The 24,205-nt window shown below is 48.2% G+C and overlaps 1 protein-coding gene across 1 annotated transcript; it reads left to right on the top strand.

Moving 5' to 3' along the window:
* The first annotated feature begins 691 nt into the window (after nucleotides 1–691).
* GABRE (gamma-aminobutyric acid (GABA) A receptor, epsilon) lies at nucleotides 692–24,205 on the top strand. Its single transcript, XM_009997203.1, has 9 exons — nucleotides 692–801; nucleotides 1,682–1,830; nucleotides 2,032–2,099; nucleotides 18,488–18,708; nucleotides 19,242–19,324; nucleotides 20,648–20,785; nucleotides 22,285–22,437; nucleotides 22,794–22,996; nucleotides 23,679–24,205. Exons 1-9 carry the CDS (start codon nucleotides 692–694, stop codon nucleotides 23,970–23,972), a joined length of 1,419 nt encoding a protein of 472 aa, XP_009995505.1. The 3' UTR covers nucleotides 23,973–24,205.

Raw genomic sequence — 24,205 nt, 5'->3', positions numbered from 1 at the left:
GGCTTCAGTGTAGCTGTTCCCGCCCTGCTGGAGGCAGCCAGCATCACCCAAAGCACTGGCAGCAAGGGAGAGCAGTTAGGGCTTCTTTTCCCTGCCCTGGGCTGTGGGCAGAAACCATGTCCCTCTTGGTGCCTTGCAGGAGTGGGGCTGGACAGATTTTGGCTCTGGCCAGCTTTCAGGGGGTCCCTGTGCCTCCTGCAGATGCCAGCTGAGGCAGAGCTGCCTGCTCGGCTGCCCTCCCTGGCACAGCAGCCCAGCCAGCCTGCCCTGCCTCTGCTCGGGTAGGGAAGCTCAACTTGACAGCCTTGCTTGAGACTCCTTAAGCATCGTTAGCAAGGGCAGCAGCATCAGGCAGGACACAACAAGCTGATGTGCCCGTGTGTGGCAGCAGGCAGCTTGGGGGACCATCCCAGTGCCTGAAAGCTGGGGAGATGCTAAGAGTTTTAAAGTGATGGTGAAAGCAAGTTTTATCTGGGGCTTTAAAAGAGGAGCATCTGATAAATTGACTGCAACATATCCATTTAATGCTTCTTTCCCCCTTAAAGTGCCTTTGCCAGGCTCTGCCTGCCCAGGCACCAAGGGCAGATGGGTATTGGTGGTGCTTGATTGCACCTCAGAGCTGGGAAGTGTCAACAGTGTCACTGTGCACCATTTCTGGCACTGGAGCAGGTGACATACTGACATGAGAGACATGGAAGGGGGTGTGCTGGGTGTGGGACTGCAAGGCATCCTCTTCCACATATGGCTGTGCCATTCCAGGCACAATCCTGTGAATGAGCTGCCCAGAGCAGCAGCAGGCAGGTAGGATTTCCAGGGTGACCATGTGGACCTAATTTAATCAAAGGGTTTGGGAAAAGTTCTTGAGGAAAAGGGAGGAGTGCAAAAGGTTTAGAGAAGGCAGATTTGAAAGGCAGTGGGAAAAGTTGTTTAGTGGGTCGTGTTCAAAGATGGATGCAAACTTTCCTTGCCTGGCTTGGTACTGGAAGATCAGGAAGATGGAGCATCTTTAAATGGAGACTCATGCCAAAGGCTGGGAGGAAGGGCTCTTGAGTACAGGGAATGGGTTGTGACAGGTCTTGGCCTGAGGACAGAGGAGTTTGCATAAGGCTTTAATTTCCCAGGATCAGTACAGGGCAGATGGCTGTGTTTCTGGCAAGCCAGATGTGCATGCTGCCTGCTTGGTAGTTGTAGGACCTCTTTTCTCTGAGATGCTTTCATTGTAAATGCCTTGCTCCCCAAAAATGCTGCTTGGTCACTGCCTTCTTCCTTAGAGGAAGCCTGCTTCAGGTGCAAGTGGCAGGCAGAGCAGCTGAAGTATTTGGGGTTAATGGGCAGCTCCAGGAGCCTGAGACTTGGGAGACTAGGCAGGAAGATGGGCAGGGGATGAACAGAATTTGTCCAAAGGGAGCTGGGGAGCATGTGGAACACTCCATGCCTACTAGTCCTGACTGCTGGCAGCAAGGCCAGGTCTGGGGACCATAAAGTGAGCAAAGGCACCAGATGAGTTTTGTCTTCTTAGCAGTGTGATTGAGAGGAAATCCCTGAGCTCCTTATGTTCTGCTTCTAGCAGTGCTGCATCCTCCTCTTTTAGTATCTCTGAAACTTAGCTGTGACCCTCCTCCCACAGAGTGCCAGAGAGATGCCACAGAGATGTCTCTCACATTTTGTCTCCCTGCTCCAGGTGTGAGAGCACAGAGGAGTATGATTATGATTACCTCAGCATCAACAAAACCTGGGTCCTCACCCCCAAGGCACAGGAGACCGATGCCACACAGATCCTCAACTCTCTGCTGAAGAACTATGACAACAAGCTGAGGCCTGACATTGGCAGTAAGTGTCCCCTGAACCTCCCTGGGGCCACAGGTGGTGATCTAGCCTGGCTGTGTCCTGTGTTTTCCATGCTTTTGTGGCACGTAGTTGGGATTTTTGGTGAGATGGAGCCACGCTGGTCCCAGATGCTCCCCTGGTACTCAGCCCTTCACAGCTGACCCCAGTCCCAGCTCATCAATGCCTCTTTTATTTCCTTTACAGTCAAGCCCACGTTTATCGATGTGGATATCTATGTGAACAGCATTGGGCCCGTGTCTGTCATCCAGATGGTGAGTGCTGTCACTGCTGCAGGGTCACACTATCATAAGAGTCATGTTATAAGTGGCTGTCCCATCTGCTTTGCACTGCCCAAGGGTATGCCAAGAAAACCCTACAAAACCTCAGTGCACTTCCTCATTCCTTCTCATCCTCCCTCGTCCATTTACCTCTTTCCAGCCCTGTTGGCAGCTCTGCTCTCCTCCCTGTCCCAGGAGCCCTGCATAGCCAGGCAGGTTGTAGCAGTAGAGAGTGGCTGATAAAATCCAGTCTTACATCTGCAGTTCATCTCTTCCAAATGGAGACACCAGGCATTGCTAGTAGTTTGGTTTCCTAAGAAACACAGCTTATGCCATGGTGATGTGTGTGTGAGAACGTAGCTATGTCCATCCCAGGCCTTCAGTATTTTAGATCCACTGGGCTAAAACCAACCATATATTGCTGCAGGTGTAGGAGCTTCAGGCATATTCAGCATCTAGAGTGTTTTTGTGAAAAGAGGATGCAAGGCAGTGACACGAGCCATCCCCACTGAGGGGGAAAACTTTTGTGTGACCTGAACTCTTACTAGACATCAGAGAATCATGAGAGGGTGCTGCTTAAGACAGCCCTGGCTGTTCCTAGAGCCAGGCACTGGCAGGCTGGCATAAAATGTATAATACAGATAGTCTTTGCTGGGGACGTGTCATTCCCACTTTTTCCCTTTTTACATAGCTTCTCCCAGCCTAAGAAGCAAAGACTTCTTCCAGCTGTCATGCTCATCCCATGTTGCTGATTTTTCCTGTACACAACCTGAGGAAACGCACATTTCCGAGGAAGGGGAGTGAGAATTTGACCCAGAGCTAAATCTCTCCTGAGCCCATGGTGAGATCTCTCTCTGCTGCAGATAGAGGCCTATGTAGGCTGGAAGGTCCACTGGAGGGGAAATGTCCCATTGATCTCTTTTAGGTGCATTGCAATGACAGCATCTTCTGTAAATATTTCTCTTTCACATAGCCAGGCTCTGTAGAAGGTATAAAAGCTAGTTCTGCTTTTAAGAAATATAGCACCATTACTGTGGCTATTAATTTAGACCAGCATGGTCTGTGCATCTGAAGCTGGAGGCTACAGGGTGGCCTGACGTGCTGGTGGAATAGAAGGCTCCAACTTAAGCAATGGAGTTGGAATATTGGTGTTCTGTGATCTTCTGCTCACCCCTCAAAGGGTTAACTACTCCCTGCTGCCTTCAGCCTGGTGATGCTCTGTCAGGGCTTGGAAGTTGGCCGTGCGTAGCTGCTGCTCAACCTCCAAATGATAAATCATGTCAGGAGACAAAACTGATTCCGGCCCTTAAAAATGAATAGGTGATTTGAAAATGCCCTGTGCTGGGTGTGAATTCTGCATCCCCCTCATCAATCACTTGTCATAAATAGCATTAACATTCAGGAGTCAGCAGAAGGTGGGCAAGTTTGGAAAGGGAAGAAATGTAAAGTGATTTCTTTGTATCTTTTGCAGACCAGAATGGTAGTCTTGTTTCCCATTTAGGTAATTAACTAAATGTTACATTCTCTCCTCTCTGGGGACAGGACCCTCTGTCCTGGATCTGGATGTCCAATTAGATTCCCATTAATGCAGAGAGTCTATGTGTGTCCTTGGTTTATCACTAAGCTGAGCATGTTGCAAAGACCCACCTTGGTTCTCTGAGTGTGTTTGCAGGCAGAGGTGCCCGGGAGGGCTGCAGCACCAGGGACCCGATGGAGGAGACTTTGGGTTCAAATTTTTTGCTGACTGGTTGTTTGCTGGAGGGGCTTGTTCCTGATTTTGTTTTGTAATGGCTTTATTGCTATAGATTATAGCTTTAACTGGTGTCAAGGGCACCTAGAATTCTGGACCACCTTCCTTCAGGGATGCGCAGCTCTCAGGAAATGATGCTGTAGGAGTAAAGCAGTTGCCAGTGCATGGGGCTGAGTGTCTTTCAGTCCTGAGAGTGTCTGTGAAGTGTCCATGAGAGCCAGCATGGGTGGGAGTGGAAAAAGATGCAGCAAGTCCTGCCCAGAGCTTCTCAGATTCCTCAGAGTGCTCAGAGCTAAGATCCTTTTTTTCCTTGTGCAAAACCAAGCATGAGGCTCGAGGAGCTGAACACAGAGAACGTAACACAAACACTGTGACAGCCTCCTGGCCAAAGCTAACAGAGACACACTGTTCATCCAGGGACTTGTCCTGGTTACCTGCTTCAGAGCTGGAATCAAAGGTGGTGCAGTCAGGGCTAGTTCACATGCTGGAGACTCCTCTCTTTGGTATGTGTGAGGAAATGTCCACGTGTGCCAAATTCTGTAGCAAAACTTGATGACAGCACTTCTGCTGGGATTGTGCACCACCTCAATCTTATTACTTAATGATAATGAAGATGGAAAGAGCAAAATTGGCCTCTGTCATTCACCAGCAGCCAGATTCTGCTGTCTCTGAAGTGCCTGTGATTTCCAGGGGTAGAACTAAGCTCCTGCCTCCATTATTACAGTGAATAAGTTTCTTAGCTCTGCCTGAAAGCAGAGAGACTGGAGCCCAGAGAGGGTGATATGTCCAAATACACGTGTGGAATATTCCCCTCTCCAGGAAGGAGATGCTGTGCACTATTAAATTCATAATGCTGTGCCTGGCTGTATTAGTTACCATGCAACACACCAACAAAATTGAGGATGAAGAACATCTTTTCCCATGTCTGAAGTACTGCAGAATAGATTTTCGTGTATGGTGCATTTGTGAAAACACTGTTGAAAAGGGGGGGGAGGGTTGGAAGGGAGAAATGTTTATTCGTTATCAGCTGATGAATAATTAATTTACAAACGCTGTCTTGTTAAATATAAATTAAATCCTCATTTGACACACTTTATAATGTAGACGTATAAGCCCAGCATGAATGAAGAGAACTCCCCACTGACCACTTTCATGTAAATCCCGAGGAGCCAGGGAGGGAGGTTTGGCTTTCAAAGTTAAAGCTGACAAAGAGTAGCAGTGAGGAAGAAACTGCTGTGACAAAGCCAATCTGGGCACCTGGGGCACTCTGTCTTTGCTCATGGGTGCTTTCCCGGCTTAGTGGGGCAGGGAGGCAGTGGCTGTCTGCACAGCCCTCTGCCAAGGGTTGCTCCCTCCCTGCTCAGAGCTGTGGGTGGCCGAGTTGCTGAATCACAGCCTCTTTGAGTGAAATCCCCACTGATGCCACATTATCAGAGTGTGCAGAAAGCTGGCAGCTGCTTGTGACTGAACCCCAGCAGCAGGGGGAAAGATCCCCAAGAGAGGAGCCAGGCTCTAAAAGCCACACAGGGCTAAGCCACCCTAGCAGAGAGCCCTTAGGTGATTTGAGGCATCTCAGCATGAAAGCAGAGCTGCATCCCAAGGGTTGGTGGCTGTGCTTGGTTGGAAGGCAGGTTAGTGTGGAAGACACAGTGGGAAGCCTTGGGTTACAGCCCTGGTGTCCCTCTGCAAGGCTTGGGTTAAGATCTTCTTTTCTTCTAAATAGATGGGGAAACCAAGACCGATAATAATTGCCTGGCTCTGAGGAACACTTAGGTCTTGATTAGACTTAGCTTGGACCGGTTTGGAAGAAGTAGGGAGGGAATGAAACAAAATTAAAATGGCACACCTTTTTAAGATGCTTGAACATGTTGCTCTGGGGCACTGGGTAAGGCTACAGGTAAAGGACATTTTTTTACCAGACTCTAGTGGTTGCACAACACTTCTTAACTGAAAGGACTTTAAAATGCTTCACAAATACTCTGTCTAGGAGGCAATAGCCCAAATGTACCCAATTCTAGGGTGGACTGCAGTGCCTAAAGCATGACATAATGCTCTGCCCAGGGCCACACGCTCTGCTTGGCCTGCCTGGTGTGCAGTGAGTCAGGCAGCAGCACAAATCCAGTGAAGTCACACAGGTTTGTGCACTGGTGTAACGGGCTTGGTCGGGTCCCTGATAAAGGTGATTATCATAGATATATAAAATGTTGGGAAATGGATATTGCTCACTAAGGGCCCCAGTGGTTTTTCTGGCCATAAACTCTCCATGCCTGGGTGATGGCTCAGCACTGCCAGAGCTGGTGGTGCATTTCTAATGTCTTCAGAAATTTGCTTGGAGAGCACTCGTATCTCTTGATTCCTTGATGTTCAGGAACATTCTTGTGTGCCCAAGTGCTAGGAGAGTGATTGTTCCTCATGTAGCTGCCTCTGTTCATGTGGTGGTGAGGTTGGGTACGTGGAGAAGGGCAGCAGCCATTTTGTAGCCATCTTTCTCATTCCCTTAAGGAAAAAAAAAACAAGGCCACTGAGGAATGTGTGACTTGCAGGACAACTTGTGAACAGCAACAGAAGGTGTAATGAAAGAAATGAGTTACTCCCATCCTGAGCATATTCTAAGAGCTTCCACAAGTTTCAGGGTCTGTTCCAAACTGGAAAAGGGAGGATTTATTCATTATGAATAATTCAACTAGCTTCTTTTATTATCCAGAACATACACTAATCCCCTCTAGATATTTTCTCTGTGACATCCATGTCTGTATTTTATTTATAGGCTGTTTATTGTGCAGAAAACACAAGGAGTCTCTTATCAGGGAAAACAAAGAGAAAGCAGAGAGTTTGCCTCTAAAACTTGGAGCTAAATAAGATAGGAAAATCTGGACTGTGGCCTACTGGGGTGAAACTGCTTTTCCTCAGAGGCATTTCTGGAGAGAAAAGCCCTAAAGTTAATTAACATTTGTGGTCCCTAGTTGGACACTAAATGGGGAATGTGGCTGTACTCAGGTTTCTTAAACTGCAGCTTCAGTCCTGGCATGCAGGTACCTCTGCTCAGCCACAGCTCAGGCAGCCTCGGGCAACACAGGATAAATCACCATTCTTAACTAAGTGGCTCTTGTAAATTCCTTCACCAATCCAGTTTCCAGCCTTCTGCTGGCAGGAAGGGCTCAATCTCACATTCATCTCCTGCCAGCCTTTGCACAAATCTCCCATTTCTTTAGCCAGGCTGGATGCAAAGGGCTTTTTTGCCTTGAACCCCTGCAGGTAGCCTGTGGAGGGTGATAGGTGCTGCCCGTTTCATCTCCTGCCAGCCTTTGCACAAATCTCCATTTCTTTAGCCAGGCTGGATGCAAAGGGGTTTTTTGCCCTGAACCCCTGCAGGTAGCCTGTGGAGGGTGGTAGGTGCTGCCCGAGTAGCTGATGTGCTCCCCATGCCTGACCCAAGAGCACTGTCACTTGTAAGTCCTCACTCACAGGAACCTTTCTAATGTAGCTCATGACCACAGCAGCTGCTTCTGGTCTCCCTTTCCAGAGGTAATAATAGAATCACAGAATGGTTTGCGTTGGAAGGGACCTTAAAGATCACCTAGTTCCAACCCCCTGCATGGGCAGGGACACCTCCCACTAGACCAGGGTGCTCTGAGCCCCATCCAATCCAGCCTTGAACACTTCCAGGGATGGGGTTTCCACGACTTCCTTGGGCAGCCTGTTCCAGTGTCTCATTACCCTCATAGTGAAGAAGGTCTCCACCAGCAGCTGGGGTTCTGCTTGTTAATAGACCATGATGACAGTGTTCCAGGGAACAGGAGACTCTCCTTGCTGAGGTCTGCATGAGGCTAGAGGAATGTCCCCTGCCCTGGCAACTCTGGCAGCTAGGAGCTCTCTCTGTTTGGTAGGAGCTTTGCTGTCTGGCAGGGAATTAAGAGAGGCTTTCCCATGAGGCACAGGCATGGACTCAGCTGCAGTAGCTGGACAGTGAGAATCATAGAATCGTTTAGGTTGGAAAAGACCTTTAAGATCAAGTTCAACCATTAACCCTACTCCAAGTCCAGCACTAAGCCATAGGACCAAGGACCATATCCAGACAACTTTTAAACACATCGAGGGATGGTGACTCAGCCACCTCCCTGGACAGCCTATTCCAATGTCTGACAACCCTTTCAGTGTAAAAGTTCTTCCTAACATCTAATCTAAACCTTCCCTGGCACAACTTGAGGCCATTTCCTCTCGTTCTATCACTTGTTACTTGTAAGAAGAGACCAGTGCTGACCTCTTTAAAATGTCCTTTTGGGTTGTTGTAGAGGGCAATCAGGTCTCCCCTCAGCCTTCTTCTCCTCAGACTAAACAGCCCCAGTTCCCTCAGCTGCTCCTCCCAAGACTTGTTCTCAAGGCCCTTTACCAGCTTAGTTGTCCTTCTTTGGACACCAGCACCTTGATGTCTTTCTTCTATTGAGGGGCCCAAAACTAGACACAGAATTCAAGTAGTTGCCTCACCAATGCTGAGTCCAGAGGGACAATCACCTCCCTGGTCCTGCTTGTCACACTATTTCTAAATACAGGCCAGGATGCTGCTGGCTTTGCCACCTTGCTAGGCACACACAGGTAGGGATGTGCCTGGGAGATGCAGGCTCAGGCTCAGAGCTGCTGTGTGCAGCAGCATCTTGTGAAGAAAAGCCCAGGTGCAGCCATCTCCACCACCAGTGTCTTAGCTGGTGGAGTCACTCTGCAGTTCCCCAGCAGAGACATGTGCATGGACAGGCCAGGAAGCATGTGTTTGATTCAAGTTCTGATCTGTGCTCTGAACCTCATTAAATCGATTCTTCCAAGTCAAAGGGAAAGCACTGTTGTGTCAAATTTGAAAGATATAGGCTCTGAGCTGTACCAATAGCTGTCACTTGATGGGCTGAATTATTTTCAAGGCCCAGTTGATTTATCTGAGCTGAAGGCTTTAGAATATTTCAGGTATGTGAGAGCCAAGTCAAAGAGCTGGTGAGAGTCCAGGGTTTCTGGTCTAGGGCAAACAGCCAGCAGTGTAGGAGAGGTGGTCTCATTCTCCCCACCCACTTGGGACAAACAGACAAAATTCTCAACCATTTCTGATGGAAAATGGGGTTAGGAACAGTCAAAACATTTCTGCCTAGTATCACCAAATTGTTCTGATTTGCTTTTCATACAGTGATATATTCTGTTCTATAAGTAAAGCATGCAAATGAGTATCTGCAAATGAAAGGCAAAATGAAGTGAATCAAATAGATAAGGGTAAAGAAGAAGATTTTGTTACTAAAGAAAATCAAGCTTCTGAATGAAATTAGGAAGTTGAGGTAACCCATTTTAGATTTTGACAATTTTAATTTATTTTCAACAAAACTTCCTATTTTGTCTTTTTTTTTTTTTCCAATAGAAATTGGTTCTATTTATTCCCTGCATCCCAGGAGCAGCAGCCCTCCCACCTCCCCTGAAAGGCTGATGTGAAATCTGCCTGCTATGAATGTGTTAGGAAATGGAAACCATTTCTCAGAATTCAGGGGTTGTGGGTGACCAGAGGCAATATGCTTCAAGGACCTCTTCATGGCTTGATGTTAAAGGCTGGGTATTCAGACTGTTACATCCCATCTTGGTGCACAGGAAGGATTTAATTGCCCGTGATACAAATTGTGAGCGAGCAGCAGCGGAGCAGCGATGCTGCCAACCTGAGCCTCCCCAAAGCACTGGGGCTGGCTGGGCTGAGGCACCACGTTGCTTCTCCTCCCTACAACCCCTTGCATCTCTTCCATGCCTCCTCAGTACATCTGTGTCTTCAGCTTGGTGCCTTTTGTGTCCAGGTTTGGGGTCAGCAAGTGGGTGGGCAGGTACATGTGCTGCTGAGGCTCAGGCTGGGCGGCAACAACCCGTCCTTCCCTGCTGTGGGTTTGCTGGCACTGCAGCTGTTTCACTCAGTGCAGCTGAGATTGTTCCCACCAATTCCCAATGCAACAGCTCCTCAAAGCCCCAGAGAATTCGTGCTGGCTGCATGGGGCACTGTCAGGGGATTGGAGTCAATCTGGTCAGGGCTCTAGGGCTTGCTGTGTGGTTGGGCTTGGTGTGTGATGGTAGCGTGGAGCTGATGGTAGCTGGGGACCCTGGAACAAGCTTTGCTTGTTCATCTTCGTGTCCAGAGGTCTTTACTGTGAGGATTTATGTGGTTGTTCTCTGAGCTGCAATTATCTGGGAATGGCTCTAAGCACCTGATCAGCTTTGCTCAACAGGAGAATTTCGGGCAGTGCTAATGGCTCACCCACAGGCAGATGCCCGTGGGATGTGTGAACCAAAACACTCAGGAATGTGGGTGAAAGAACACCTTGTCTCCAAGTGGCTTAGGAACAGGGAAGGTCAGGAATGAAGACTTAGCAAATGTTGTAAACCTTGTTTCTGACACCTCCCCCCTTTATCTATTTCCCTCCACCTTTGCCAGTGTACCTGTTACCCCTCCCACACCAGATCTGTATCCTGTGGTCTGTCATTCTTCTCCACAGACACCCAAAGCCACATGAGAAGTCTAGGAGAACAAGGAAGAGAAGCAGAGCAGAGGGGTAAAGTGAGAAAAATTTGTAGGAGTTAGGTTGGTTGTTCCTGCAGCCACAGGGAGGTAGGAGGGTGAAGTTAAGATGACAAATGCCTGATCTTCTCTTCATTTGCTCCTTGAAAAGAAAAGCTGAAGGCAAAGAGCACTGTAGTTTTCAGGACAACCATTTCCTTTCATGATCTGGCAGTGGTGGACTGACAGATCTGTCCAGAGCTTGCAGCCTTAATTTGTCACATCAATCTGCATCTTTTGAGAAGGCACAATGGACCCTGGTTCCCCCTGCCACAACAAAGAGCCACAGTGGTGACATGGCTTGGAGCAGTGTGCTGGGGGATCTGCAGAGTAAATCTCACCAGGAGGCTTGGAGAGGAAGGGTGTCTGCAGGGAAAGTAGGGATGGCAGGAGCACTGGGAATGGGGATGTTGGGTTGTACTGGAAGGAGTGAGCCATTGCATGAGGCCCAACTCATTTCCCACTGCTCAGGGCTGGTGGGATGTGAGCTCTGCATGGAGCTTCCTGCAGAGCTGGCTGCAAGTTTCAGCCCAGGTCTGCAGCAGTGAGGCCAGGAGCTGCTGGAACACTGGTCCCATCTCCTTGTATCAGCAAGAGAGGAGGTGAAAATAACTCAGTGCTGCTGGTATCAAAAAGCCAAAGGCAGGTCTGAGTGCTGGGATTTGGTAGGGGCAGCAGAGAATGAGCTGTCCAGCTCCTATGAATTTTGGACTAAGCTAAGAACCAAGACTGGTTGGTTTGTCTGTGTGTCTGATTCTGGGATATACAAGCTCTGCCACTGCAGTCCTTGTACCTCAGCTTAGGTAACCTGAGCCAGCATCTTCACTACTCCTCAAAGATGTCCTAAAGCTGTCTAGGGCTGCTGGGGAAGGTAGAGTGGTTGACTTTCAAAGGAGGCATCTGCAGCAGGCTGGTTCTCTCAAAATAGTTGGGAGCTAGAAAAAAGGACTGGGAATATCAGCCCTCAGTTTCTGAGGAGTCTTTGCCCTGTGGCAGGTGTCCCAGCTTCCAAATGACTGTGACTCTTGGCATGAAAGGTGGATGAATATCTGGAAAGGACAGTCAGCTGGCCTGGTGTTCCTTCTGAAACTGCAGTCCAGCTTCCTTTGCCCTTGGAATACCCAATTGGGGAGACAGAAATAAATTGTTCTTTCTCTGTAACCTGATTCATTTCTTCCAGCTGCTTTCCTCTGCCTCGTGCTCCATTGAAATCTCATTAGGGCTGGGCTGTGATTTTGTGGTGGCTTGAAAAGAACTGCAAAAAGTTAAACAAAATTAAGCAGGGAGAGGAGCTAAATCAAGGAACTGACAGGGCAGGAAGAGAAAGCTGGCAAGCACAGCAAGGGGGCATGAGAGACAACATGAAATAGGTTTCCTTGAAAGAGTCTGTGCAGCAGAGTACTCTGTTCTCACCTCCTTCTTCATCTGGAGAGAACAGTGTCTGAAGTGAGGATTTCTGCAGAGGGCACAAACCCCTCTGTTTTGGTGAAAGCAGAACTTTCTCAGATATTTTCAATGTGTTTTTTTTCCTTGAGGATGAGGAATTTTAATGGGCAAACTGTGTTGTTTTTTTTTTTTCTCCTGGCCAGCACAAGCATTTCCATGGCATCCCATGGATGTGGTTTCTCTGTGCTCTCTCACAACCATTTTGGTAGAAGGACAGAGCAGCATCAGGGCTTGGGAGGTGGGCCTCTCTCTTAGGGGCAGGGCATTAACCCACTGCAGTGTATGATCCATCTCCCAAGCACAGCACAGCTGCCATGGCTGGTGGTGAGCATCCCTTCTTCAGCACCAGTTCTGGGCTCTGCTGGCTTCTTCACTCTATAAGCACACTGTCTTATTGGAAGCAAGTGGTTCACATGGAGGACAGCATGTTTAGGAGAAAGCTCACTGTGCTTTGGATAATACTTCACTGAAGTGTTCATTGTCTTCCCCTTTAATTAATTCTGCCCCATCTGCATGTAGCACCCTGTGTCCATGCCTCCACCTTCTCAGTCATGACCTTGTCAGGGACAGTGCAGGCAGACTGTGCTTCCATAAACCAGAGTCTGGCTGATGTCATGTCTCAACTCAAGGACTTGCCTTGATCTTTTGGGTGATGACTGTCTGGTGTGGTTGGTTGTCACGAGTACAAAAGCCTGTCATTTGGGTGGCCCTGCTTGCACATGCATGGGAGCAGGCATGAGGAGAGGTGTGTGGGAATGGGCAGGTAGACATCTCAGAAGCCAGCACTTGGTTCAAAAGCTCTGTCTAGTTCCCATCTGCAGAGACTCCCAGGGTGAAAAGCCATGAGTGGTGAGTTTGCAAACAAAAGAGCAGCAGGTACTGCATGTCTTGTTTGAAGGCTCCTGGCACGAGCTTAGCCTATGGTGATGGGTTTTAGCAGCAAGTTTGTATTATAAAAAGAACACTGTCTCAACTGAGATTCCTTGGGCAGAGGCAAAAGACATTCAGACAAGGACAGCACTGCTGGTGTTGCTGCAAACGTGAAACAGATGGGAAGTTCAGTGTGTCACCTTGAAAACACAGATCTTCAGAGCTTTGCTCCTTTTGTCCTTGCAAGCTCCCCTAGTCTCTCCAGCATCATGTCCAGAAAGCTCTCAGGGGTCTGATTTGGAGAGGGGAGGACCTTGGAAACAAGGAAACTCACATTCTCACATTTTTTGTTCTTCGTGATGGGAAAACAAAACTCATTCAGAGCAGGGACATGGAGGCTTCACCAGCAAGGAGTCTCACACTACTAATAGGAGGACTGAGAGGAGCCTGAAGATGCTCAACCACTTGCTGCATTGGTCAGTGCCAGGTATTAGCATCTGCTGTTAGTTTATGTCTTCTCTGCTAGCTGCCTTGGGAGAGTGAGTCCTTGCACACGTCCTGCTGGAAGCACATTCCTGCCAGCAAGCTGTGGGGACAAGGAGCTGTGCATTAGATTTGAAGACAATTCTAAAATGTATTTTATTTAGCTAACCAAGCATGGAGAGTCTCTCCAGGCTTTTTTTGCTCTTGTTGAGCATGTTCCCTGGGACACGGAGGTGGCTGCTGGGAGCAGCCCAGGCTTTGTCAGAGATGTTTGCAGGCTGGGAGGAATGTCTGGGATGTCATGGAGAGGAAAACGCTCACCTGGGCAGGGCTGTGTGGGTGTTGAGCTGCTGCATTTCTGCCTGAAGAGGAGATGCTCAGGCTGACCCCTGTGTTGCAGAAGAGGGAAACTGGAGAAGAGGCTTCCTGGCCTGCCTCCAGCTCACAGGGTGACTTACCAGCCCCTGAAAGAAATACATCCCATTCCTGGCTCTCCTTCAATAGCTCCTAAGATTCTCCTGAATTGCAGCACCCCAAGTAGTTTACCTGTAATACCCGCTTTACTTAGCTCTGTGGTTGGCAGCATGGACAGATTCACATCAGCCCACCTGGGATGCTGGCTGTGCTTCCCAGGAGAGCATCCTGCATTTTGTACTGCAGCGAGGGATTTGCTTGGAGGTGCAGAAGGACAGGGGCTCTATGAATAAAGACAAATATCAGAGCAAGAAAAGCTAGAATGAGACTGGTTGGGATATTAATCTCCCAGCCTGACTATTACTAGAATTTTATTGAGCTCTGGCTCCAGCAGAGGAAAATTAAGGAAACTGTTTCCAAGTCTTTGCCTCCTCTATTTGGAGGTTTTCTTGTTGCTGTTTAGTAAAAGTTGTGAAATCCACCTTTAAACCCTTAGTTTTGTCCTAGTTTAGGAAGACATATAAGACACCTTTATCTCATGGCTTTGTTTCTCTCTTTGGCACTTGTCAGAATGTTGAGCTCTTAAAGAACAGAGAGAAGGAAGCTCAGAGATGGATCCAGAGGATCCATGGATTGCCAACTCCTCTATATCCCATCACTTGCACACTTGGGAAGGGTCAGCTGGACTACACACTCAAACTTGCTTTGAGCCTTTTGAAAAGGCTCTTCTGGCAGTGCACAGCTGGGTTTACTTGGTGCGTAAGTACAAACTATTGATTTCAAGTTGTGAGTTTAGGATGTTAGTCTGAAATTGGGTGGTCCTAACCCAGGGTGAAACTTAGTCTAAAGCTGAATTCCTGGGGCCAAATCCAACTGGAAATATGGGCTGATTCCCCATGTCTTTGTACCTATAGACAGAGATGAGAGAGGAGGCACAGAGGGGAGCTAACTGGAGCCAGGCTGGATGTCCCTGCTGTATCAGGAAAGCAGGATGAAGAGCAGGGAGGTGCCTCAGGGCCATGAAGGTTAGGGCAGAGCAGCTGGGGCTGGGATAACCCAAGGAACAGGTCTTAGGGTGGCACACAATGGGAACAGTGCCAAGATCCTAACTCCCTTGTATTGGTGACATAAATGAGCCTCTTGGTTTTCTTTTGGGTAGAAAAATTTCAGATTTTCCTTGAAATGACTTTTCACACATAAATTCCACAGGCTTTCACTGAAACTGTGTTTTTAAAAATGAAAGGCTTTGAGAGTGCAGTAAAATCTTGATGTTGTTTACTTCTTTTTTTCTTCTTCCAAGATGAAATATTCTCAGCAACTCCACATCCCCTTATTTCCCACAAACACTGTTTTACAAGACAAGGGGTTTTTTCCATTAAATCTTTTCAGATGTTATGATTTTCTGGAACTGGGTTCCCACCAACCTCTGTGCTGGTGAGGAAAATGAGGACTGATCAGTGATGTGTGGCAGTGCCAGGTGATGACAGTGACCCAGGGCCAGCAGGAACAGGCTGGAAGGCTAACTTGGCCATGAGCCCACACAAGTAGCAGCAGTGATGCTGCAGGGCATCCTTAGCAGTGGATAAGCTCACGTGGTGGCATTTAGGGTAGGCAGACTCCAGTGTTTGCCTTTAGGGCTAATTTGATTCATTATTTTACGACTGAAGTTTGATATAACATTGCATGCCAACGTGTGTGCTGCCCCACGTGTGATCCAAATGGCCCAACCTAACTCTTAGAGTAATTCTTCTTATTTTGCTAGCTCCTTCTGGTGAAAACACTAAAAAAGCCTGTGCTTTCAGAGAAGTTGACAACCTCCATGTGCTGCACAGCAGATGGTACAGTAATGTTGGAGGCATATTTTACAGTAACTTTTTTCCAATTGGGAAACTGAGGTATTAAGTCTCTTTCTTATGCTGGAGAATGAATCAGGGGCAGAGGGAAACTTCAGGGAGGTCAAGAAACAGCTCTGGTTTAGGGGCTGAGCCCTGGACATTTCTAAGGTCAGGAAGAGGATGAGGCATTTGCAGAAGACAGCTTGGACTGGTTTGTATTGGCGTCTCCCAAATTAAGGAACCCTTAATCAAACACTTCCTATTTTAAGCACCTTTGTCAGATGCCTACAGCTAAGTGGGATGTGGTTAATATTCAGAGCAAGCTCTGAGCACTGTCCCACAGCTGAGGAGTGCAGAGCTGCAGCCATGTGAGGTTCCTCAGCATCAATGCAAACTGCACCCGATGGGAACAGATGCTAAAGTCTTCAGGAAATATTGTGGTTTAACCTCAGCTGGCAACTAAGCACCACACAACTGCTGGCTCCCTCCCCTGCAGCAGGATGGAGGAGAGAACTGGAAGGGTAAAAGAGCTTCCAAAGGCTGCTGCATTTTTGTATAAATTTGCCTCAGATAATTCTGAATGAAAATACATTTGTAAATGCCAACATTTCCCGATGGGTTCCCCACCTAGAGGCAAGGAAGCCAGCTCAGCTAGTAAGATCTTTCTCGTGAACAGCTGTGCTCATAATAGCCACTGAAATTAGATCAAACCACAGGACAGTGAGAGTCACAGCTCAGATTTTTCATAAGAGGTGAATGACTTGTGCACTACAGCTTTTGCAAAGGCTGGCTCTGAATGCCACAGAAGGAGCTCTGATAATGCTGATCCCTTCTGAAAATCTGGGCTTGACAACAAAAACTAAACCCCTGCGATAGCTGACCCTCTCCTCTCCTGAAAGGTTAGCATTGGTTACCCAAGACCTGAATGCTGAATTTTACAGCAGGACAACTGACCTGACCAGCCAGCCCAGAATCAAGAACTCACAAATTACTCCAGTTAGGAGTAAGAAACCGACAGTGGCATCTAATGGATTGATCACTGCATTTTTAGTTGCTTTCTCCTACACCAGAGATATTTCTGAGAAGGAGCAATGTAAGTTAATACCAGCTCAAATGGGGTTTGCAGGGGTGGAGAAGAATGTATAAAATGTTGTGTTATTTTGGCCCCAACAGCTGGCAAGGAAAAGAAAATTGCCCCAAGCAGAATAAAGTCAGCCCTCTGTGCCTGGGGGGGCTGCCATTGCTCCATCTTGTCCCTGCCATGGCAATGCTTCTTTGCCCACCTGTGGGCTCTATTTCACTTTCACAACCCGTTCCAGACCTTCATCACCACATTTCCTATGTTCAAACAGTACCCAGTGGGATCCAGAGCATTTAGATACTGGAAAGGGCTCTTCCCACCTCTCGTTTTCAGGCAGTGGCTGTGCTTGTGCACTTGGCTTTGAAGGCTGCTGCTATCCTAGCTCTGTGCCACCTCATGTCTGTTTTGAAATTAATTGTAGAGGTAACACCATCACTTTAAGCATGCTGAATCTGTCCCCATTTAGAGATAGGTTAGGACCTCATCCTCATCACCTTTGCTTGTTCCTGTGTCTAACCAGGGTTAAGGATCAGCCTGGAGAGTGACTTGACTGCCTGATGGCAAATGCTCTTTTCTCATGCTCTCATTCCTATGCAAGGGACATTTTTGGTACCAATCACTCATCACCAGTTGGCTGACAGTGAAGGAAAGTGAAGTGGGGAGTTGTGCACTGCCCTGGTCTGCCTCCCCAGACAGGACATGCTGTCCAAGGGAGCAAACTAATCTCCACACCCCTTCTAATGGCTCAGTGTCTGTTAGCGGGCTCTGGAGCAGCAGTGAGGGCAGGCAAGGGAGGCCGTGCTGCAGTCATCAAAATTCCACTGAGATAAATCAATAGAGGGAGGAGGAGAATAGGAGGGAGAGATGGCAAAGTCAGACATTGTTCATCTCTGTCCACAGGAGAGAGGGAAATGATGCCCCAGTGGTCATGTGGGTTTAACAGGAGTGAAAGGGAGCAAGGCTCAAGTCAGAGAGAAGCTGTCAGGAGCAGATGACAGCCTTTAGGATGGGCTGGTGGATGTGGATTGAAAGGTCTGGCTCAGGCAGCCAAGGCAGCCACTGAGAGTCAGACGTGGTCCTGCATGGCACTGATTAGCACCTTCTCAGGCAGGCTGCAAAAGAGGGTGAGGGAGCAAATTGTCTCCCATCAGCAAGCAGCAGAACAGGTGCTTCTTCCCAGAAATGTTACTTAGGGGTGAGCTAGGACACCCTGTCTCTCATACACACACAAAAATGTCCTCACTGTGGTGGAAACTCTGTTTTCTGTCTGTAGAAGACTCAAGATTTTGAACTGGTTGCACCAAGAGCTGGGTTCTTAGCAGCCCCTGCCCCAGCTTCCCTTTCTGCCCAGGAACCCTAGTGGGTTTCATATAAACCAGGGTTAAGTCTTGTAGCAAGGTATGGATTCTCACTAAGTTTATGCAGATCACCAGTATTCTTACATGTACAAATGGGGTGTGTGGAGCACTGCTGGGCTGTATCCTGATAACAGAAGGAGCTGCTTGCCTTCCCTGCTAAGCTGGTGAGCAGCTTTCCTTGCCTGTGTTTGAAAGGTGTACCTCAACTTAGGACTGTATTCAGTCAACACCCACACTGTCCCATCAGGTCTTTGCTTAAAAGGAGTGTTTGGCTTGAACTGACTGTCAAGAGGAAGCTCCAGCCCTTCTTCACGTGGTTCCAGGCACAGGTCAAGCCAAACCTGCTACATCTCAGCCCACCAGTCAACAGTCTTTGGCCTTTCCTAAGTGTGCCATGGATGTGCTGACCCCGAGCTAAAGATGAGCCTGGAAAGGTGTCAGTGGTCACCAACACCTGCTCCCAGAATTAAAAAGCAAATATTACAGTTGTGACTTCAAAACAGTGGCACAGACCAAAAGACTGGGCTCTGCTTTGCCTGAATCCCTCTCAAAAAGACACGTTCTTCCTTCTCTTTCACAGGAATACACCATTGATATCTTCTTTGCTCAGACTTGGTATGACCGGCGTCTTCGTTTCAACAGCACCTTGAAGGCCCTCACACTGAACACCAACATGGTCAGCCGCATCTGGATCCCAGACACCTTTTTTAGGAACTCCAAGAGGGCTGATTCCCACTGGATAACCACTCCTAATCAGCTTCTCCGCATCTGGAATGATGGAAAAGTGCTCTACACTCTCAGGTACATCCAGCAAGCACTGGAGCTGGCTGCTGAGGCAAGGGGATAAGGTGCTCAAAGTAGAAGAGCTTTCCAGCCACCCTGGGACAGAGGAGTGGAGATGTCTGCCAGTGCTGATGGGAGTACACATGCAGTGCTGGTTGCAAATGGGCTTCCTCTTCCCAGGATAAAGGCTTCAAAAAAAATCATGCTGTTTTTCTGTATTATATCTAGAAAGAAGTCAAAACTACAAGTGGTTTCCTAAACCAAAACCCTTTAAAAGTTTATGTTGCTCAGTCCAGCTATTTCATTCTGATAAGGAAGATCTGGCTGTTGTTGACATAAATTCTTACTCCCTTAAATGAATCTGAAAAGCTCACTAAACAAAAAAGCTTTTTGAATGTGAAAATTAGATGGTTTTTTTTCCTCACTTTGAAAATGTTTGTTTTGTTGGTGTTTCTCAAGGAAGCAAGAATCTCTGTCTCGTTGTGGTGTTGGAATCAAACCACCTTCACCAACACAAGATTTCAGTCTCCCTCTCTCTGTTCCTCCCTCAGGCTGACCATCGAGGCTGAATGTCTGCTCCAGCTGCAGAATTTCCCAATGGACACTCACTCCTGCCCTTTGGTTTTTTCCAGCTGTGAGTATAAATATCTTTACAATAGTTTTAGAAGGCAAGTAGAAAAACCTTAGTAGATTAAAAAGCCTTCTGAGGTGACCATCCTCCCTTTTAGCTACATTTTTCACCTAATTGAAACAGATGCAACCTCTCACTCCTGGGCTAGCAGAGGTCTTCAGAGACAGATTGACAGCACCTCTGAGTTTCTCCTTAATTTGTGTGGGTGGTTGGAGGTGGTTATTTAACTGGTCTTCTGCTCAGTCTGACGTACGAGACACAACATATAATTTCAGCTGGCTGATAAATGGCATCTGTCCTGCCTTGAATCTTCCCACTCCTCCCTCTCCCTGAGGGCACAGCTTGGCTTTCCAGACCTCAGTCCAGAGACAGGTGCCCACTTTCTGCACTCAAGGCCATCACAAAGGAGGGGTACTCAGATGTTGGCACATGTCCCCTGATAATTTTGCAGGGAGCCTTTCTGCACCAAGAGATCCCTGTCCTCATGCGTTGGTTGGAAATCTCATTTAGTCATCTTAGCTTGGGTTCACCTCTCCCACTTCCCCTGCCACTGAGGAGATGCAGCTCTGAGGTGCTTCAGAGGGAGGCAGCTTGCTGAGGAGATACCATTCCCTTGTCTCCCACCATCCCTCATTCTTTGCTAATTAACAGTACATGCCACACATGCTTGATAATTAGAAACACACTTCTAGTTAGCTGCCAGCTCTTGCTCCTTCCCTCCTCTGAGGAGCTCTCTTGTAGGTGTTGAGGTCCCTGCTTCACAGTAGGCTTGTTTCTTTGTCAATAAAGCCAGAGCAGGAGAAGCCATGCTCCAGCCTGCAGGAGCCAGATCTCCTTCTCCATGGAGAATGTATCCCTCCTTTTCTCCTCACAGGTCAGCTCCCAGGGTGAGAGGTGCAGAGAGGTACAGAGCCATGCTGCCTCCCATCCTGGCAGCATCCTGGTGTACTTCTCCCTGGGAAGGCAGTCACAAGGAGCAGTGAAGGCTCCATGCTGCCCTAGGGAGATAAAACCTTAAAGATTTCAGGCTGAGGGAATCCACTTACACCAACCCAAGTCTCATTCCCACCAATGCAGTCTTTAGAAAAGCTGTTTCTAGCATTGCTTTTCCCATCCCTGGGATTTGAAGCTGCCCACAAGGGGAGGTGCTGTCCCTGCTCCCCTTGCACGTGGGGATGCCTAAGGGAATCGAAACAGGAGCCTTCAGAAGTACCTGCCTGAAAGCTTCGGGTTTGCAAACCAGCTAGAGTGACAGGCCAGTGCTTTTGCAGTCGGGGTGGTGAATGGGGTGGAGGCACATGACATGTTCCTTGCCCCTTTCCCCAGATGGTTACCCACGGGAGGAGATTGTCTATCGCTGGAGGCGCTACTCCATTGAAGTCTCCGACCAGCGCACCTGGAGGCTCTACCAGTTTGACTTCACGGGGCTGAGGAACACCTCAGAAGTTCTCAGGACTGGGGCAGGTCAGGCAAAGGGACACAGCTCATGGTAATGCTGTATTGGAGACCTCATGGGAGGCAAAGGAGTCATCAGACATCATCCCAGTGGTGGGGAGGGAAGGTCACAACAGCAGCACAGTTAGAGAAATACAAGAATTAAGGGATGGACATTTGCTAGAGGGAATGGAAGAGATGAAGTGTGAGGGCAAGATGAAGCATGGGTAGGTGAGAACCTCTCATATCTGTGAACTATGGGGTGACAATGCTGATGTGAATGAAGCTGTTCCCAGTTAAAGGGTCAGGAGGGCGAGGAAATGGAGCTCAGATCCCCCTTGCTGCAGTATGTGCATGTGATCCCTGGGTGATGCTTATCACTGGAACAGGGGTGGGGAAATCAGAACTTGCAGGTCTCAGTCTTTCCTCCTGTAAAGCTGGGGGGGTACTGATGGATGCCTGAATTATACTATAAGGGACAGGAACAAGGCTGCACGTGTGAAGAAACCAGGGAATGGAGGCCCTTCAGCTCCTCTTCCTCATAATAGCTAACAACAGAGGAAAACAACAGAGGAAAGCTTTGGGTTCCTGCAGGTGGGGTGAGCTTGTATTTCTAATTCCTTTGAAGCAGAAAGTTTGGGTAGTGCTTCTCCCACTCTGCAGAAAGCTGCTGTTGCCAACACTGGCAGGCAGCCACTAACTGGGGTAGAAAGGCAGCACAAACCAGGACAAGAAGTGGTGCAGTGAAAATAAGTGTCTGGAATGCTCCAGTGGCTGAATTTTGTAAGTCTCTTTTTTGGTAATTGCTTGCAAGCTCCATCTTAACCCTAGAGCTGTGGGGTGGCTTTCTTCTAATACTCTGTAGGAGCCTCTGAAAAGAGGAAGAACCTCAGCTCTGCAAGTTGTCAAATGAGCAATTAGGATGTACAGCACCACATGACTTTTCCAGGGTCAGAACCAGAGTCTCAGGGAAAGTGATTGAAGGACACCTCCTTTGTCACAGCTCAGGTAGTTAGTTGGCAAGCCAGGCCATGTAGCCTGTTACAGCTAAATAACTTCTGCAGAAAAGAAACCCTTGCAGCAATCAGCTGAAGATGAACACTCTCTATAGCTTCTTCCCTGAAACTCTTCCAGGCAGTGTGCTACTCAGTGTGCTTGGACACACAGCCAGGCCACTAGAAATGCAGCCTGGCAGCCACAGAGCCAGCAGGGCAGGTAGCCAGTTGGCCAACTACAAAGTCAGCTCTTAAATTGTCACCAAGACATGAAGCCAGACAGCTACAGAGACAGCCAGGTAGCCAGAGTGTCCACTGGTCACAAAACCAGCAAGCTGGCCACAATGCCAGGGAGCCACTAAACCTACTCAGCTGGCCATGAAGCTAACAACTGGGTAGCCAGCAAGCCAGCCAGCCAAGGACTTAAAATAAGAAAACCTCACCAGAAACACTTCAAATTATGAAGCTTTGCAGATGTTTGTGTTTCAGGAAGCCATATGTTATGATTCCAACATGTCTACTGCTTTTTCCTAGGGGAGTACATGGTGATGACCGTTTCTTTTGACCTGAGTAGACGTATGGGTTATTTTGCCATTCAGACCTACATTCCCTGCATCCTGACTGTTGTTCTTTCCTGGGTTTCCTTCTGGATCAAAAGAGACTCTACACCAGCCAGGACATCTCTGGGTAAGAGTCAGGTTGTTGCATGTCTGATGCTTGTTGAACTCTGCAAGGCTAGCAGACTGGCAGCGTTGGAGCACAAAATCTCCTAAAGCACTTTGTCATTTCTGGCATTATTCAGCTTAGTGGAGGATAGTCCACTCCACCATCTTTCTGTTTGTAACACCATCCTCTTCCCCTGGAGCATTGTCAGAAGGCACCTCAAGACCAGAGTCTTGCTGAGCAGAGCAAAATGGGACCAAACACCGTGAGGAATTTGTCTCCCACAGGGGAGGGGAAATGGAGATGTTCTGGGGGCTGGATGCACACAGAAACCAGAACTGCTTCCTCTCATTACTTAAAGCAGCTCTTTTCTCTCTTAGGTATCACTACTGTGCTAACAATGACCACCCTGAGCACCATTTCCCGCAAGCACCTTCCCCGTGTTTCCTACATCACAGCCATGGACCTCTTTGTCTCCGTGTGCTTCATCTTTGTCTTTGCAGCTCTCATGGAATATGCTACTCTCAACTACCTGGTGGGAAACAAGAAACCACTGGGGCACAACAACAGGAAAGCCAGGCTGGTAGGTCAAGAGGGGCCAGCAGAGGTGGATGCTGTTAGAATTCCGGGCTATTTAGAAATATCCTTTCTCAGCTGGCATTGGAAATTGCTGATGTGGTTTAGTGCTTGACATGAACATGTTCATGAGGTCCTCAGACCACTCTCTGTGGTGGGTCTGAGGACCTGAAAGGTGAGACACAACCAGGAAAAGGAGCTGAGGCACCCATAAAACAAGGAGCTCTCTGTCAGAGCCAGGCACCCTGTGCTCTCTTCAAAATTGCTGGAGATCTGATCAGCACAATGTAGAATGGCTCACATGACTAAATGTAAGTGTCCACTTTAGCACAGAGTGATCCACATCCAGGTTCTTCCACCTGTACCTGTTTGATCTCTGTGGATTACAGAGGTATCTTAGGTTACAGAGATGCAGAAACCCACTCAGTTTTGTGGTCTGTCCATCAGAAGACCTGCATATGGGGATAGTGAACCCAGAGTGGTCATGCAGGATGCTGCCAGTCCCCACAGTATGCCAAGGTGGTAATTTAAAACCAGGTATAGAGAGGGGAGATGATCAGTCATCCCTCTTGGTTGCACTGTACCTGTGCTATGAACTGTACCTATTGCAGTGGGATGAGTTTTGGTGTCTAGAACATGTTTTCTTGCTTTTTCCTGCCCTTTAACCCACCTACCCCTCCTCATTACAGCCGACTGCTGGCGCACAGGTGATGCCATCCTTTACCACCATAAACATCAACAACATCATGCACTGGCCTCCAGAGATAGAGGAGGATGAGGATGAAGACCCTGGCTCCCCCTGCCTGGAAGGGAAGGAATGTGAGAGGTTCTTCTGCTGCATCGAGGACTGTCAGACAGGAACGTGGCGGGAGGGGAGGGTCCGCATTCACATCTCCCGCCTGGACTCCTACTCTCGTGTCTTCTTCCCCACAGCCTTCCTGCTCTTCAACATTGTCTATTGGATTGCCTATCTCTATCTCTAGCCATTCTTTGTCCTCAGCTGAAATGGACTGGAGACCAGCAAGATGGGCTTCTCAAGGAGCGTAGAGAACAGCATCTCTTCCATTGCAGCCCATTGTCAATCGGAACAATCCAACCTGGTGATTCCCTGAGCTCTCATCTCTTCTGAGAAGAACCAGACAGCTTTTTTTTAGCCTTCTAACCTGTATTTTTAGAAAATCTACTCTCCCCAAACAACCCTCTCTCCAGCACCACC

This window comes from Chaetura pelagica, unplaced genomic scaffold, assembly GCF_000747805.2.
Source record: "Chaetura pelagica isolate M959 unplaced genomic scaffold, ChaPel_1.0 scaffold344, whole genome shotgun sequence".
Classification (NCBI taxonomy): Eukaryota; Metazoa; Chordata; class Aves; order Apodiformes; family Apodidae; genus Chaetura; species Chaetura pelagica.
This window is presented reverse-complemented; position numbering and strand designations above follow the sequence as displayed.

Bases quoted from the DNA above. Each gene is read 5' to 3' on its own strand.
- GABRE (XM_009997203.1), top strand. From the start codon at position 692: ATGGAAGGGGGTGTGCTGGGTGTGGGACTGCAAGGCATCCTCTTCCAC. The intron at 19,325-20,647 runs GTGAGTATAAAT...CCCTTTCCCCAG, and splicing joins CCCTTTGGTTTTTTCCAGCT to ATGGTTACCCACGGGAGGAG. The intron at 20,786-22,284 runs GTCAGGCAAAGG...GCTTTTTCCTAG, and splicing joins AGTTCTCAGGACTGGGGCAG to GGGAGTACATGGTGATGACC.